The sequence below is a fragment of the Chiloscyllium punctatum genome, chromosome 22 (assembly GCF_047496795.1).
Source record: "Chiloscyllium punctatum isolate Juve2018m chromosome 22, sChiPun1.3, whole genome shotgun sequence".
NCBI classification, from domain to species: domain Eukaryota; kingdom Metazoa; phylum Chordata; class Chondrichthyes; order Orectolobiformes; family Hemiscylliidae; genus Chiloscyllium; species Chiloscyllium punctatum.
This window is the reverse complement of record NC_092760.1, coordinates 84,757,498-84,770,737: the sequence shown is the minus strand read 5'-3', so window position 1 is coordinate 84,770,737 and position 13,240 is coordinate 84,757,498. Positions and strand designations below refer to the sequence as shown.

Sequence of the window (13,240 nt, the reverse complement as noted above, 5' to 3'; positions counted from 1 at the left end):
CATTAAAGGAGAAGGAGAAGGGCTTATGCCCGAAACATCGATTCTCAATCTCCTTTGATGCTGCCTGACCTGCTGCGCTTTTCCAGCAACACATTTTTAAGCTGTGGCTGTACAGGACATTGGTTAGGCCACTGTTGAAATATTGCATGCAATTCTGGTCTTCTTTCTATCAGAAAGATGTTGTGAAACTTGAAAGGGTTCAGAAAAGATTTACAAGGATGTTGCCAGGGTTGGAGAATTTGTGCTATAGGGAGAGGCTGAACAGGCTGGGGCTGTTTTCCCTACAGCATCGGAGGCTGAGGGGTGACCTTATAGAGGTTTACAAAATTATGAGTGGCATGGATAGGATAGGATAACTAGACAAAGTCTTTTCCCTGTGTTCGGGCAGTCCAGAACTAGAGGGCATAGGTTTCAGATGAGAGGGGAAAGATATAAAAGAGACCTAAGAAACAGCTTTTTCATGCAGAGGGTGGTACGTGTATGGAATGAGCTGCTAGAGGAAGTAGTGGAGGCTAGTACAATTGCAACATTTAAGACGCATTTCGATGGGTATATGAATAGGAAGGGTTTGGAGGGATATGGGTCGGGTGCTGGCAGGTGGGACTAGATAGGGTTGGGATATCTGGTCGGCGTGGACAGGTTGGACCGAAGAGTCTGTTTACATCTCTATGACTCTATGAAGTCTTATGTGCCCCTTGGGTTTATAAATAGAGGTATAGTGTATAAAAGTAAGGCAGTGATGCTACACCTCTACAAATCATTAGTCAGACTGTATTTGGAGTATTGTGTTCAATTCTGGGCACCTTAATCCAGATGTTAAACCCTGTAGAGAGTGCAAAAGAAATTTACTGGAATGATACCAGGAATGAAGGATTTTAGATACAAAGGAAAGGTTGGAGAAATTGGGCTTATTCTCCTTGTATCAAACAAGATTGAAAGCTATTCTGAATAACTTTGACAAGGTGAAGAAGGAAATTCTGTATCCACTATTTGGACTGTCAGTATCGAGGGGAGACGATTTCAAGATTGTCAATGAGAGAGCTAGGAGTGAGATGTGGAGAAATGTCTTCGCTCAGAGAGTTGTTGAGATTTAGAATGCAGTGCCTGGGAGATTGGTGAGGGTACATTCCATATGAGGTTGCAAAAGGGGACTGGATATATATCTGAAAGTGATAGATTTAGAGGCACATGGAGATAGGGATGGAGAATTTGTCGAGCTGGTTACCTTTTTCAGGAGATGGTACAGACACGATAAGCCAAATGGCCTCCTTCTGTACTGTAAAATTCTATGATTCAATCTCTTACCTTTTTTTCATGAGTTTAGCTTGAAAAATGAGTGACATGGCAAAAGTACTTTAAAGTTACCACACCTCCTGAGAGTTTCCGTGTGTGCTTGTGTATTTGTATGTGGATGTGGATGTGCTTATTTGTGAAATATATACATATCTGCGTAATCTAAACTGTTTTGTCAATAATCTTTGTATCGTTCTTTGAGTAAACCGATTTTTTGGTAATAAACCAGTTATTTGTTGTTTACTAAAGGAACCTGGTTGACTTGTTCTTAATATTGAACTTGAGAGGGTCTGGGACTGAGATAATTGGCCATATCACCAACGCAATTCCATTAAAATTTATTGTAAACAGTGGAGGAGTGGGACTACAAAAGAAAGGAATGACATCCTTGTCTTCAATTGTAACAATATGTTACAGTCCTAAACTGTGACAGATTTCATAACGTCAGGAGATTATTCATTTACTACAGTATATATATCATTAATATCATAATGCCAGAATTATCAATAGCTCTGATCTGGAAGGTAACTGCATGTCGTTTATTTTCCTGTAGGCTTTGGAATGGAAGCAACATTTCTTCTTGTGGTGGGCTACTCACATACTAAAGGGGTTGCGATTTCATTCCTTGTCATGGCTGTTGGCTTCAGCGGTTTTGCTATATCAGGTGAGGCAATCCTGTAAAAACCTCAATCGAGTATGTTATATATTTTGCTGTTTATTTGTCAACTGAACTGTATCTGCCTTTAGGAATGCTAAATATTTTTCAAATTTCTAAATTCTACTGTATTTTGATTTTGTTAACAATGCTTTACTATTTATTGCACAATTTCTGAATATATTGTATTATAATATCAAAATATCTCATGATGTGACAGAAAAGAATGCTATCTGTATGATGTGACGCCATCTGAGTCAATAGTGATGAGGCCAAGAACCTTTCCATATCGGAGAGTCTCTCCACACAGTGAAAATAACAGGAATTTTTAGAAATCGAATAAATCCTGCCCCTGTCTTCACTGGGGAAGACACGAGCAATCTCCCAGATGTAATAGCGGCTGAAGGACCTGAACTGAAGGGAATTTATATTAGGCAGGAAATGGTGTTGGAGAGACTGTTAGGTCTGAAGGCTGATAAGTCCCCAGGATCTGATGTGTCTAAATCCCAGGGTCCTGAAGGAGGTGGCTCTAGAAATCGTGGATGCATTGGTGATCATTTTCCAATGTTCTATAGATTAAGGATGAGTTCCTGTGGATTGGAGGGTGGCTAATGTTGTCCCACTTTTTAAGAAAGGAGGGAGAAAGAAAACAAAGAATTATAGACCAGTTAGTCTGACCTCAGTGGTGGGAAAAATGCTGGAGTCAATTATAACGACGAAATTACGACACATCTGGATAGCAGAAACAGGATAGGTCAGAGTTAGCATGGATTTATGAAGGGGAAATCATGCTTGACTAATCTTCTGGAATTTTTTGAGGATGTAACTCTGAAGATGGACAAGGGAGATCCAGTGGATGCAGTATACGTGGACTTTCAGAAAGCCTTTGATAAAGTCCCATATAGGAGGTTAGTGAGCAAAATTAGGACACATGGTATTAGGGGCAAAATACTGACATGGATTGAAAATTGGCTGGCTGACAGGAGGCAAAGAGTAGTGATAAACGAGTCCCTTTTGGAATGGCAGGCGGTGACCAGTGGTGTGCTGCAGGGATCAGTGCTGGGACTGCAGCTTTTTACAATGTATGTTAATGATATAGATGAAGGTATTAAAAGTAATATTAGTAAATTTGCTGATGACACAAAGCTGGGTGGCAGGATGCAATATGAGGAGAATGTTATGAGAATACAGGGTAACCTGGACAGGCTAAGTGAGTGGACGGATGCATGGCAGATGCAGTTTAATGTGGATAAATGTGTGGTTATCTACTTTGGTGGCAAGAACAGGAAGGCAGATTACTACCTAAATGGAGTCAAGTTAGGTAAGGGGGCAGTTCAACGAGATCTAGGTGTTCTTGTACATCTGTCAATGAAAGCAAGCATGCAGGTACAGCAGGCAGTGAAGAAAGCTAATGCCATGCTGGCCTTCATAACAAGAGGAATTGAGTATAGAAGCAAAGAGGTCCTTCTGCAGTTGTACAGGGCCCTGGTGAGACCGCACCTGGAATATTGTGCGCAGTTTTGGTCTCCAAATTTGAGGAAAGACATTCTGGCTATTGAGGGAGTGCAGCGTAGGTTCACGAGGTCAATTCCCGGAATGGCGGAACAATCTTACGCTGAAACATTGGAGCGACTGGGTTTGTATACGCTTGAGTTTAGAAGGCTGAGAGGGGATCTGATTGAGGTGTATAAGATTATTAAAGGATTGGACACTCTGGAGGCAGGAAGCATGTTTCCGCTGATGGGTGAGTCCCAAACCAGAGGACACAGTTTAACAATAAGGGGTAGGCCATTTAGAACAGAGTTGAGGAGAAACTTCTTCACCCAGAGAGTGGTTGGTATATGGAATGCTCTGCCCCAGAAGGCTGTGGAGGCCTAGTCTCTGGATACTTTCAAGAAAGAGTTGGATAGAGCTCTTAAGGATATTGGAATCAAGAGTTATGGGGATAAGGCAGGAACAGGGTACTGATTGAGGATGATCAGCCATGATCATAATGAATGGTGGTGCTGGCTCGAAAGGAAGAATGGCCTACTCCTGCACCTATTGTCTATTGTCTATAGTCTATTGAAAGTGACTTTTCCCATTTTCACAGGGTCAGCAATAGAGTTGGTTCAGGATGAATTCATGTGTGAGTTAGAGAGGCAGCTGGCCATTTGAATCATCCACTGCCTCCACTCCTGGATGATATTTAGTACCAGGGTCTGAAAAGTTATGTGTGGATTTGCCAAGGTAAGAGTAGGTCTGAACCTTGTGGATTCATTCAGATAGTTAAAATATCTCATCAGAGAGGTAAAGTACCCCTTTAAATCTGGATCTGAGTCATTTTTGAGGGAGTTAAGCTGCCCCTAGATGGTGTAAAGGTACCCTTTGGGAGACTTCAGGTGCCCCTTGTTATTGTTAGAAAAATTACATGTTTGTTTGTAACAAGTGCAGAAGCTCATGAGGACCAATAATCTATCAAAGAACTGTCAAATTGTAAAAGGGGAGTCATTTAAAACCTATTCATCTTTTATAAAAAAAACTCTGGAGAACTACAAAAAAACAACCTTCCATTTAACTCTCTGTTGACACCAGCCTGAGGATTTCCATTACTGGATTAGTGCAGCATGACTGTCTTTACAAGAATCCATTATCACAATTTGTGTATTCTAGATGAAGTTAGCATTACCAAGGGGCCTGACAGAAATCTTTATGTAGCATCCTTAGCAAAGAGCAGATGAACCTAAGGGAACTGGTGATCTGACGTACATATACTTTAATGCAAGGAGTATAGTGGGTAAGGCAGACAAACTTAGGGCTTGGATTGGTGCATGGGAATATGACGTTATTGTGATCACAGAGACTTGGTTGAAGGAAGGGCATGATTGGCAACTAAATGTTCGATGATATAGATGCTTCAGCCAGGACAGGGAGGGAAGTAAAAGGAGGGGAGAAGTTGCATTGCTGGACAGGGATGATATCACAGCTGTGCTAAAGGAGGATACTATGGAGGGCTCGAGCAGTGAGGCATTATGGGTAGAGCTGAGAAATAAGAAGGGGACAGTTACATTGTTGGGGCTGTACTACAGGCCTCCCAACAGTGAGCATGAGGTAGAAGTACAAATAGGTAAACAGATTATGGAAAGATGTAGAGGCAACAGGTTGGTGGTGATGGGAGATTTTAATTTTCCCAACATTGACTGGGATACACTTAGTGTTAGAGGTCTGGAATGGGCAGAATTTGTAAGGAGCAACCATGAGTGATTTTGAGAGCAGTATGTCAATAGTCTAACGAGGAAAGGGATCATATTTGACCTGGTATTGGGGAATGAGTCAGGCCAGGTGGTAGAAGGTGCAACGGGGGATTTCTTTGGGAATAGTGACCACAATTCTGTAAGTTTTAGAATGCTCATAGACAAAGCTGAGAGTAGTCCTAAGGGAAGAGTACTAAACTGGGCCAAGGCCAATTATATCAAAATTCAGCAGGAGCTGGGAAATGTGGATTGTGAAGGGAATTTGAAGGGAAGTCCACATTTGATATGTGGGAGGCTTTCAAAGATAGATTGAAGATAAGGCAGGATAGGCATGTCCCTTTGAACACAAGGGATAGGAAAGGCAAGATTCGTGCAATAGGAGAAATCATGCAACTAGCCAAGAGGAAAAGGGAAGCATATATAAGGCAGCTAAGAACAGAATGGGCCTTGGAGGAATATTGGGATAGTAGGGCAATCTTAAACAAGGAATCAAGTGGGCTGAAAGGGGTCATGAAATAACTTTAGCAAGCAGAATTAAGGAGAATTGCAAGACCTTTTATTCATTTATAAGAAGCAAGAGGGTAACTAGAGAAAGGGTTGGTCCACTAAAGAATAAGGAAGGAAGGTTATGTGTTGAACCTGACAAGATGGGTGAGATTCTGAATGATTACTTTGCATCAGTGTTCACTGAGGAGAGGGACATGATGAATGTTGAGATTAGAGATCGAAGTTTGTTTACTCTGGATCATGTTGACATAAGGAGGGAAGAAGTGTTGGGTAGTCTAAAGGATACTAAGTTGGACAAATCCCCAGGACTGGATGGGATCTATCCAAGGTTGCTGAGGGAGGTGAGAGAGGAAATAGCTGGGGCCCTGACAGAAATCTTTTTGTAGCATCCTTAAACAGAGGTGAAGTGGCATGGACTGGAGAGTTGGTAAGGTTGTCCCCTTGTTCAAGAAGGGTGGTAGGGATATTCCAGGTAACTACAAACCAGTGAGCAGAGTGATCTGGGAGTTCAGATCCATTGTATCCTGAAGGTGGTAGCACAGGTGAATAGAGTGGCCAAGAAAAAATGCTTGCCTTCATTGGAAGGGGTATTGAGTATAAGAGCTGGCAGGTCATGTTAAAATTGTACGAGTCTTTGTTTCTGCCACATTTAGAGTACTGTGTACAGTTCTAGTCGTCACATTACCAAAAGGATGTGGACGCTTTGGAGAGGGTGCAGAGAAGGTTTGCGAGGATGTTGCCTGTTGTGGTAGGTGCTAGCTATGAAGAGAGGTTAAGTAGATTAGGATTGTTTTTATTAGAAAAAAGGAGATGGGGGGGGGGCCTGATTGAGGTCTACAAAATCATGAAGGGTATGGACAGGATGGATAGAGATAAGCTTTTTCCCAGGATGAGGGATTCAATAACAAGAGGTCACACGTTCAAGGTGAGAGGTGGAACGTTTAAGGGGACATACGCGGCAAGTATTTTACACAGACAGTGGTAAGTGCCTGGAACATGTTGCCAGTAGAGGTGGTGGAGGCAGGCATGGTAGATTCATTTAAGATGCATCTGGACAGATGCATGAGTAGGTGGGGAGCAGAGGGATACAGATCCTTAGGAATGAGCGATAGGTTTAGACAATGGATTTGGATCGGCACAGGCTTGGAGGGCCAAAGGGCCTATTCTTAGGCTGTAAATTTTCTTTGTTCTTAGCTAGAAGACAGCTCTGAGAGCTATGTGTAATTCACTTGTGGGAAGTGGCTGGCTGGGTTAGTAATTGTTTCTCATCTCAGTTGCCCGTCAGAAGGTAGCAGTGAGCTGCTGCAGTCCATTTGCTGTTGATGGACACATTAGTGAGGGAGGGTAAGCAGGAGAGGGTGATGTTCCAGAATATTGAACCTGTGACACTGAAGGAATGGCAATATACTTCAAGATGTGGAGTTGCTAGTGTTGTACCAGGGTGGACAAAATTTTAAAAATCACACAACACCAGGTTATTTGAAAGTACAAGCTTTCAGAGTGCTGCTCCTTCATCAGGTAGCTAGTGGGGCAGGTTGATAGGACACATAATTTATAGCTCAAAGTCAGGATGGCGCGTGGCTTGGAGGAGAACTTGCCAGTATTCCCATATCCTTCTAGACTGATACAGTCATGGGTTTGGAAGGTACTATAGAAGGAGCCCTCAGTGAATTTCTATTGTAGTGAATATTGTAGATAGTTCATAACACTGCTGCTCTCAGTGTCGGAGAGGGTAAATATTAGTGGATGTGGTGCCTATGAAATGGGTTGCTTTGCCCTAGATGGTGTCAATGCTCTTGAGTGTTATTGGAGAGGCGCTCATGTAAGCCAATGGAAAATATTCCATCACACTCCTGACTTGCACCATACGGATTATGGACAGGCTTTAGGGAGTCAGGAGGTGAGTTATTTATGACAGGATTCCTAGCCTTTAGCATGTTCTTGTAGCTACTGTGTTTTTATGGATAGTTCAGTTCTATTTCTGGTTTTTGGTAACTCTCTGGATGTTGATGGCAGGGAATTCAAATGGTAACGCCATTGAATGTTGAGGAGTGATACAGATTCTCTCTTTATTAGAGATGACCTTTGCCCTGCAGTTGTAAGGCATGAATGTTACTTACTACTTGTTAGCCCATATAAGTAACTTTACACTCTTCGATATGGATTCCAATGAATTCCAATGATTATTGCACTTGAATGAACTTCCACTTTGTTTAGTTAAGCAATTTGAATGTATTGTGATGAATAGGAGTGCCTTTCAGTTTGCAGTTTTACAGTGGACTTAAAAGCAAACCATTGCCTGACTCCCCAGTTAATTATTTACTGTACTTTGCAACATAGACACTTCTATAACCTTTTTTTTCACTTTGCATTTAGGATTCAATGTTAATCATTTGGATATAGCACCAAGATATGCCAGTATTCTCATGGGAATTTCCAATGGCGTGGGAACACTATCTGGAATGGTCTGTCCAGTAATTGTTGGAGCAATGACAAAAAACAAGGTACAATTTTTGTTTGATCAACAACTATAAAGCACTGTTTGAGTGGAATTGAATTTTTAAAAAAAGGATTAGAATATTACATCAACAAACTGATTGTTCTGTGCTTAGAAAGGGTTGGCAATATTATTCTGTATGGGGGAGTCTCTGTCTATGGTGTGTTAATTCATTTCTTGTCTCCTGTACTTCTGCCAGTACAGGGCATCAAAGATGCAATTCTAGCCTGGGTTTATTATTGCTTTAGCCAGGGCCTTCCTTTTGTTTTGTTTTCCAGGCTGTGTGCCACACTGGATGAATTAAAATGTACAGACCTTTGGTTGCAAACTATTCTTAAGGTGTTGTAAAAAACACTTTTAATTATACCATTAGAATAGGATTTAGAATTATAAATATGGCATCCCAGGCTAATTAATTAATTATCATTGTCTGGGCTATGTATTCTTAAAATATTGAAGAATATTGGTTTTCCTCTTATAAAATCCTTTGTATGATTTTGGATATTAAATTGTTATTGCGTAAGTTAAAGTAATATCATTACGTAAAATCTATTTTGCTATAACCTGTGCTGCTCAATTTTCTCCAGTCATGCAAAGGCTCTTACTTCATAGCAATTTATGCAAATTGTTGCACAATATTTGACCATCACTGAATCATTTGACAGTTTGGGGATTTACATTAGATTACTTGATATTCCTTGTTAATTGTCCAATGGACAATATTATTTTATATTCTTCCACAGACTTCCAAACAGCCAGCACGCCACTACAATATAACAATCCCAATATCTACATTCAGTTTGGTCTGAAAACCTTCAGTTTGGAGATCTGTCCAAGTAGCATCATATTAAGTACAAGCAGCATAATTAAATTATAAATCTAGATTTTTTTTTTGTTTTGTTCATTCATATGGCTAGGCCAACATTTATTGCCCAGACAAGCAGTTAAGAGTCAACCACAATGCTGTTATTGTGGATTTATATGGAGATTGGGTAAGGGTGCAGATTTTCTTCCATAAAGGAAGATAGTGAACAAGGTGGGATATTATGACAATTAATGGTGGTTACATGGTCACAATTAGGCTGGCTTTTTATTGAGTTCAACTGTCACCATTTCCCATGATGTGATTCAACCCATTCTCCACCACATGCACTGGTCATTCCAGATTACTAGTCCTGTGACAAAACCACTACACCACGGTCTCTTTGATGTAATTGAAGAATATGATATCTGTGCATGCTTCAGGAAGGGGCGAGGGGATTAAGGGGAGAGGAGTAATATTGGAAGTGGAATACCAAGAGAATAGTTGAGATTTTCAGCAGTGCACATTTGTAACACCCCAAGTCCACACCATTCAGGCAAATTGTGGATATACAAAATAGGTTTCACTATGCTTTTTGTTCACAGACACAGAGCGAGTGGCAGTATGTCTTTCTAATTGCGGCCTTGGTGCACTATGCGGGAGTCATTTTTTATGGGCTATTTGCATCTGGTGAGAAACAGCCTTGGGCAGACCCTGAACAAACAAGCGATGAAAAATGTGGTTTTATAAATGAAGATGAACTGGCGGAAGAAACCGAGGACATTACTCAGAATTATGGCACGACAAAGTCTTATGGGGCCACCACTTATAGCAATGGTGGCTGGCCAAATGGCTGGGAGAAAAAGGAAGAGTTTGTACAAGAGGAAGTTAAAGATTCCTACTACTATAAAGAACATGAAGAAGGGGACTATTCATAACAGGGAGAAAATTTTAAAAGAAAGAAATGTCTATTCAATATTTTGTAGTGTTTGTGTCCAAGATTCATTTGTGATTGTTTGCACAGACTTGTGTGGTGTGAATGTCCACACATAAGAATGGCATTGTTAATGGTGTACAACTTAACAAAGCAGCATTTGAGTGCAATCTGTACAAAATGGTGGTGTGCATCATCTCAATCCAGGCTTTACCATTTTAAAATGACTTGGGCTTCATGTTTGGTGGGGGGTGGGGGGGGGGGGACGTTCAGTTTCTGCTGGCTGACCAGTAAACTGCCAGGAGATTTAACAGGAATAAGAATGTTTAAGTGCAGGAGAGGCTGTGTGCAGTTTACTGAGTCCTTACTCAGAAATAAAGGATAAATTCAATCACAGGTGCTCAAAAGGAGGTTTAGGTTGTGAATCATTTTGTTGAATTTCAGACATAGGAGTTAATTTTAAACTGTTCCGGTGGATCTGAGCCAAAGTTTAATGTACATTAAGTAGATAGTCAGATAGTTGGGGCATGAAGATTTCTCAAACAGGATCAGGAAATTAAAACCTAATGCCCCGTGTACTTCCTAAAATATGCATTTTTCTTAAATGAATCATTTTATCAATAAAATCCCATTGAATAAATGCATTTACATCCTGGTTAGAGTCTTCATACATTTGCTAGCCAAAATGCATGTATCATTATGTCCATCTTGGCTGTGTAGTAAGATTGCCTTCAATTTTCCAATAAGCCAACCAAACAGTTTGTATTTTACAAGTCTCGCCATTACTATGAAAAGAAGTATGCAAGAAAGATTTGCAATAGGACACATATAATAATAATTTAATGTAAATTATTGATATTCTAGATAAGTGAATAGCTTTTATAATAAAACAAATCACTTATTTAAGAGTTAGATGTATTTGAATACTGTTAACACTCCAAAGAAAGAGATTATTTATGAACTTCAAAGCAGTTAATGCTTTGCAAATTTTTAACTTGTAGTAAAAATCTTGAACAGAAATTTATCTTACCCCCAGATGTAGGATTTGCATCAAAATATTCAACTGACAAACCAGGAAGAGGAAGTTGGAGTGGCAATCCTCATCAATGACCAAAGGTGGCATGCTTCATCAGGTTTAGGTGTTGCATCACTCAATGTCCTTCTCAGCTAAGACCATTTCCCCTCCATATTATTGGATTCATCAAGGACTGCAGCATTTGTGTAAAAAGCAATAAATCCACATAATAACCCGCATCGTCTTGTATTCTTAAATGTGCTCCACTAATGTAGTTTGATATAGCTTTTGGTTGTAGGTAAGAATTATGCTGGATTCTGCTTGAGACACGCCACACCCTAGATTGAAATCACTCTCCACAGATGATCACATTTCTATTGATTATTGGTACAGTTCCCAAGTTGCGTCAACCATTTGCTGCTGTACTGTGCATTTCAGATGGTGTAGGGAAAGGGGTTGTTTATATTTGTTGGCTATACTATACTAGTGGATGGAGGCTGTTTTGGTGTCTTGTCCAGTATACAAGTCGAGAATGTCTTCTATTACTACAGGGGGAAACCTATTTGACCTGAAGGTGTTGCCCTTACTTTGTGCCTCAAAGTGCTGTGAAACGTGGTCATGCTGTTGCTGTGTACTTTGGAACGATGTGGACTGTGTCACTTTTGTTGCTGCAAGAAGTGTTAATAAAAAGCTCTATCTATACTTTTAAACAAAAGTTATGTTCTTCAAGCAAATAGTTTAAAGATGTGCCTTTTCATTTACAGCATGTCATCAACAATAACAAAACAATAGCAGATAGTATTGGCCATTTTGAAAGTTGTAAGCTTATTACAAGAGTTTTGGATGCTTCGGAGTTTGTATCATTAGATCCTATTGAAAATGAAACATTCCTTCCATACTTTGCAGAAAGAGTGAATCACAATCACTAGTCACATCTCCATGCTTGTTTTTCTCTAAGGATAGTATTTTGATGTTTTGTAGGACATACAAACAGTTTTTAAGTGCGCTGTCCCATAAAAGAACATGTAGGTCTCTTATGAGCTTTTGCTCCATGGGTTGTGTATTTCTTGCACTTTTCATGGCTTTGTTAAGTGACGCTGCTCATTTTGTATTTTCATGTGTTTGAACAAACCTGGTGTAAGAGAAGGTGCAGAGTGAAACTGTAAACTGACTGAATTCATCACCAAATCATAGAATCCCTACAGTGTGGAAACAGGCCATTAGACCTAACAAGTCCCACCAACTCTCCAAAGAGTAACCCACCCAGACTCATTTCTCTTCCCCTATTACTCTACATTTCCCATGACTAATGTAATTAACCTACACATCCCTGAACAGTATGGGTAATTTCGCATGGCCAATCCACCTAACCTGCACATCTTTGGATTGTGGGAAGAAACCAGAGCACCTGGAGGAAATCCACACAGACATGGGGAAAATGTGCAAATTCCACACAGTCATCAGAGGCTAGGATCAAACCCTGGTCCTTGGCACTGTGAGGAAGCAGTGCTAACCACTGAGCCACCATGCAACCCTATATACCTATGCTTTTACGTTTCTAATTTGGACTTTGCCTGTAAGGACGATAAGACCAGGAAACAGGTTCTGAAAACATTAACATATTGTCAATGTTATTTATCTTATTTCAAAGAATCATGATTAGTAATCAAACAAAAATGAAAGCTGTTCATTTGTGTCTGAATACAAACGCTAGCAACAGGAACAATTATGGAGATCAGTGCAAGAAAGGTATAATTGAAGAAATAATTTTTTAATATATATATTCACTCATAGGATGTAGGCATCGCTGGTTAGGCCAACATTTACTGCCCATCCTTAATTGCTTAGAGAGCAGTTAAGACTCAACCATATTGCTCTGGGTATGGAGTCACATGTCAGCCAGACCAGGTAAGGACAGCGTATTTCCTTCCCTAAAGGACAACAGGGAACCAGATGAATATTTCCTAGCAATCAATAATGGTTTCATAGTCATCATTAGACTTTTAATTCCAGATTATTTTTAAAAAATTGAATTTAAATTTCACCACAGGTCAATTTGGACCTGAACATTACTTGAGTTACTGGATTAATAATCTAGTAACAATATCACTAGGCCATCACCTTCTTAATACAAGGCAATATAATGGCAATGAGGCGATATTACATTGCATTCAACACAAGCAGGTTGCTTTTCATTGTATTCTTTCTCTCTAATGAGGTTTGGAAGCAATTGATGATAAGACATTTATTGGTGCATTTGTGGGTCAGTGTGACTTTATTAGGATCAGGTATCTGTCTCTATGC

General features: G+C 40.1%; 1 protein-coding gene across 1 annotated transcript in view; it reads left to right on the top strand.

Annotated features, from left to right (window-relative positions):
• The window catches only part of slc17a6a (solute carrier family 17 member 6a), a 66,249-nt gene extending 54,598 nt beyond the window's left edge, over positions 1 to 11,651 (top strand). Inside the window, exons 10-12 of the mRNA XM_072592746.1 lie at positions 1,847 to 1,957; positions 8,065 to 8,192; positions 9,593 to 11,651. Coding sequence (XP_072448847.1) covers positions 1,847 to 1,957; positions 8,065 to 8,192; positions 9,593 to 9,925 — 572 coding nt within the window. The 3' untranslated portion in view covers positions 9,926 to 11,651. The remainder of the gene's footprint in view (positions 1 to 1,846; positions 1,958 to 8,064; positions 8,193 to 9,592) is intronic.
• The last annotated feature ends 1,589 nt before the right edge of the window (positions 11,652 to 13,240 follow it).